This window comes from Dendroctonus ponderosae, unplaced genomic scaffold, assembly GCF_020466585.1.
Source record: "Dendroctonus ponderosae isolate FM_Combo_2020 unplaced genomic scaffold, Dpon_F_20191213v2 Dpon_F_20191213_7, whole genome shotgun sequence".
In the NCBI taxonomy this organism is placed as follows: domain Eukaryota; kingdom Metazoa; phylum Arthropoda; class Insecta; order Coleoptera; family Curculionidae; genus Dendroctonus; species Dendroctonus ponderosae.
In genome coordinates, this window is record NW_026018916.1 from 3,048,867 (window position 1) to 3,053,478 (window position 4,612).

A 4,612-nucleotide genomic window follows, 5' to 3' on the forward strand; every position below is an offset into this window, starting at 1 on the left:
GATAGTTGGGCAACACCGATTTTTTCTTAAATTCGCCAAGATAAAACCAAAAATCCGTCAATCCGGCCCATAATATAACTCCAAAGCGAAAATCCGCTGCTTTAAGTGAGGAAAAACTTCACTTTAATAGGAAAGTTCGAGGAGTTTCCAGGTTTTTTCAGCTACGAAGAGCTAGATTAGTCTCATGTGACCAACTTGGCATGCATTTTTTGGCACGCAAAAATGCATACCAAGGCTTAAAGCAGCAACAACGCTACACATAGAAACTGATGATGGTGGAAAACACCGAAACGTATTTTAATTGATAAATAGACAATAAATGACTAAAGTGAATATGCAGCCACTTACTTGTTCGGCTGGTTGATGGTCCCCGATGCACCTCCTGTCCTTATCAGTGATAGTTCGCACAAAGTTCATACATCTGATGTTCTGCTGGGAGTATGCTGGATCATTCTGGGGCACCACAATAGGGAAGCAATGTTCGGGGCTGTTGGCTAGATCTAGAAGCTGGCCGTCTGGAGAACAGCATCTGGTTGCATGGGGCTGGGTTTGAGTGCTTCCCACAATCATGCTCATATCATGAGTGATGATTTGCCCATACTGCATGGCGTTTAGCGTCCAAATGGGGTCTTCTATGGGTATGTCTGGGTACATGGAGAATGACACCGCTCGGGCACTGGGCAGAGGATTTCCGCTTAGGGCCATGGTGGGGGTGCTGATTCCTTTAATAGAGCGGCCACTTTAAACCTGCCTGTTTGGGGAATTAACCGCTCTAGTTACCATCTCCATACTTTGCAGGCAGCAGTCGGTTGTATCTGGTTTGGGGAATTCCCAGGCCGGGGTTATTCAAGTTATTGCAAGAGCCATCATAACTTCTGTATCGGGATTTTGGGCAGAAGCCTGGCGCTTGGCCGCACCCCAAAGACGCGGGATCTTGGGTGGGTTGGGGGATTGGCAATTGCGGGAATCCCTGCCCGTAGGGGTTGGGAGACAGAGTCCCCAAGGGACTAAAAAACCACAAAATTCAGCATTTTTTCTAGATGTCTTTCCATAGACTTACCCCCCATTGGCTGCCGCTACTCCGTTAAACTGAATGGCCGGAGCTACTTGCGGGGCAGAGTGGTAGTTTGATTGCAAAATCGGAGCTTGAGGCGCAAGTTTACCGGGCGCTCGACTGTAAACGTGGTCTTCAATCAAATTTCCTCCATAGACAGTGTTGTCGTATTGGGGGTTGATTCTTTGCAAGAACAAATTCTGGTAGGACTGTGGACCGGCTTGGATTAAAATCGCCTCCAGAAGAAGCAGACTTAGGGCTTTGAGGGCCATTTTTTAGTCCTGCGAAAAATTCAATTCTAATTCTATATTCATTGCTACTGTTGATTTCAGTTTAAAAAAATGTCGATAGTTCCCACTGTGCAATAAATAACTCACACTGCGCTACTTGATATTAATTGTAGAATTACATAAATCTGAGAAATTGTCCTTTAATTGACATTAAAATATGGGCCAATAAATTGCTGTCCAACGTTGGAAACAATCAACTTATATGTTAATGTTTCGACGCATTTACACACGGGGGAATTGAAAAATTGTGGCCGCAATTAAAGGTTTAGCAGCAAACATGTTCCAATTTACAGCAAACATGTTCCAGTAAATGGGTGAGTTATTAGAATGGCCTTCCATTTATACAGGGTGTTTAGTCAAGTAGTGAACTAGCTTATTAGGCTTAGATCCTACATGAACAGGAACAGTGGAAAGGGTGAAAAATTGGAAGAAAAATGCATAAAACTTCCTACACCAGGACTGGACAGTTTGAAAAATTGTTCCAAGTTTAGGGGGTCAACTTAACTGGTTCTCTAAACATGCGCTAAAGAATAAGAGCGGTTCTCAACACGCCCAAAATTTTGCGCTCTCAACACGCTCAAACCCGGTAAGAAATTTTTGAATTTTATTGGCGCAAAAACTTCATTCCTTCAATAATGCTTGATATCAGAAAGTGCCTAATTTAAGGCTCTGTCCCGCAATAGCAATTGGAGGTTCGTGGCTCAACGCGTTCTCTAGATATAAGCCAACGACTAAGAGCGGTTATCAACACGCGCAATAATTTTGAATTTTCGCATATCGCGTGAAAACTAGACACATTTTTTAAATATTGTTTAACACGAAAAAGTTCAGAATTTTTTTAAAATTTTGCAATGGCAACCAGAGCTTTCAAGACCAATGGGTTCCTTAAATATCAACCAAAGACTAAGAGCGGTTTTCAACACGCGCATTATTTTTTTATTTTAGCATTTTCCAATGAGACGAAATAAAATCTTTAAAATACATTTGGTGTTAAAAAATGCGCAGTTTAAAGCTCTATCCGACTCTGAAAACTGTAGCTTTAAAGTTCAACCGGTTCTCTAACTATGAGTCTTAGGGCGCTTCTCAACACCAAAGCCGATTTTTAATGTTCGCATTTTGGGTGAAAAAWTCAAATCAATGGSAAAAAGYSMGTTATAAAATTGGGAGAAAAACCGTTCGAGAATGGAAAAATAYATTTGTTMSATTTTCCTTTAAAGTCTTTAAGCATGTAAACTTGCTCTTTGTGAGACTTCAATCCTATGGAAAATTGRTCGAATTTAGCTGAAGAACCCGATTTCTGAAAGCCTGAAAACACGAACTTTCTTGCAAAGRTCGGAAAATTTCAGGGYAAAAACTGCTGAAGCTAATTTCGTCTGAAGAAAATCAACAAATTTTCAATATTTTSCTTGCGTTGTTCGGCAATCCACTTTAGAACGAAAGCTGATTACAGTTCTTCACAGATTTGTCAGCTATGAAGGTTTCTAATACTTGAGTAATAAATATCTGACTTMGACCAGGATATTTTTGAASTWTTCAAGCCTCARATATTTRAAATTTTTGGKCAATTTTGCCAAGAAATGATGTRAAAAATCAGCAAATCCAGTCGATTGGCTACWTTGCGCTGTATAATCGCTATTAGTTTGCAGTTTTTTACATTATTACACAGATAATTGTGGTTGTGACTAATACAGCAACTCATATGCAAATGTATCAAGGTTATTTGAGAAACATCGTGATAGTAAATCCAAAAAAATAAATTCTATTATTACTATTACTACTAATAAATTATGTTAAAAAGTAAATAATTGCGCAAAATTCCCGCGTTGGTTTTCCTGATGTTAACTTACGATCCTATCGACCTGGTTAGCGTGTAATTATCCATTTGTATTCTGATAAATTAATAATTTAAACAATGGAATACGGTGAAAAGCGAAAAAAGTTCCTCCATCCAGCGAGGCTGCTAGGAGTTTTTCCAATGCGAGTCCTGTTTTCAATTCGGTTTGAACGAATGAAATCTTGAAAACTATTTAACTTCTGATAAAATAAATTAAAAAACTCAACACGTAGAAACAACCGCGCCCATTTTTTCAATCAATACGGTTCATTTTCCATACGGATATACCGTAGGTCACAATGGTGTTACACATTTCATAAACCGTTTTAATTAATCTAACAGGATTGCGCTGGAAATAAATCGTCTGAAATATGTAAACTAGATAGGTGATTTTTGCATAATAAGCAGCAACATATTAACTGCATATAATAGTTGTTAGGGTTGCGAAATTTAACACATTTGAGTCAATAAAATATGCATGAAACTGATGACGAAATACATAATAAAACACGTAAACGTAGATTTTTGTGTTAATATTGAAATCGACTGGGTGATAAAGTTGTTAAAAAAGTCCACGCAAGTTGATCGCATTTATGATCAACTGGCTCAATTTAATTTGAATTCCAAACGAAGCAATCGATAATGGTCCATATACTACCGTATGTGATTTTTTTGGACTTGATTTTTGCCTGCGGAAAGTACATTTAACCATGACACCGATCGCGGACACATAAATCGGCAATTTTTCCGCAATCGATTTCAGTCACGAGTTGTTACCGTGTTACGTCACATGGTAATTTGGAATGTGCTCTAATGGATTCTGCACTGGCCATACTTCCATGTCGTTCGCCCACCGTATATGGAAGCGGTTCTTGCAAATTGAGAGCAAATCCTAATGGAAAAATTACACTCATTTTATTTTAATGCTTCAAATTAGATGCTGAACAAATTCTCTTTCAATACGGAAACAATTGTGCATACTTTCCGAATAGATCTACACCTAGACATGCATTCGAACGGTTACACTTTTCAATTTCAATGTTAATGTTGTAAACTAGAAGTGCACTTTAAGCATATGCACGAAGTGCATTGTCTATGTGGCAATACGAGCCGCTCTGGTTTGTTTTGTTGTGGAAATGCATGCAACTATAAATTAGTGGCGATTTGATCGAGATTTAATTGAATTTGAAGAAGTTGTTTATAATGTTTCATTCTTTCATTGGTTTGTTCACTAAATTCAATTGACGCTCACTTTCCTTTATTCATTCACTTTTTGCTTCAGCGGAACTTTCAAGTTTATTTTCACTAATTAATGAGCAGGCCGACGCCTTTGCATGCGAAGCCCATGAGGAATTGACCTATGAGAAGGATAAGTGCAACAAAATGTGCAGTTCAAGTACAGACAAGTTTTTCTGCATCAAAAATATGGAAATT

The 4,612-nt window shown here is 38.5% G+C and overlaps 1 protein-coding gene across 1 annotated transcript in view; it reads right to left on the reverse strand.

The window, feature by feature from the left end:
* The window catches only part of LOC109539288 (peroxidase), a 20,263-nt gene that overhangs the window by 3,440 nt on the left and 12,211 nt on the right, over window positions 1-4,612 (reverse strand). Inside the window, exons 2-4 of the mRNA XM_019906945.2 lie at window positions 1,061-1,335; window positions 781-1,007; window positions 349-722 (exon numbers count right to left, since the gene is read on the reverse strand). Of these exons, the coding sequence (XP_019762504.1) occupies window positions 349-722; window positions 781-1,007; window positions 1,061-1,326 (867 nt within the window). The 5' untranslated portion in view covers window positions 1,327-1,335. The remainder of the gene's footprint in view (window positions 1-348; window positions 723-780; window positions 1,008-1,060; window positions 1,336-4,612) is intronic.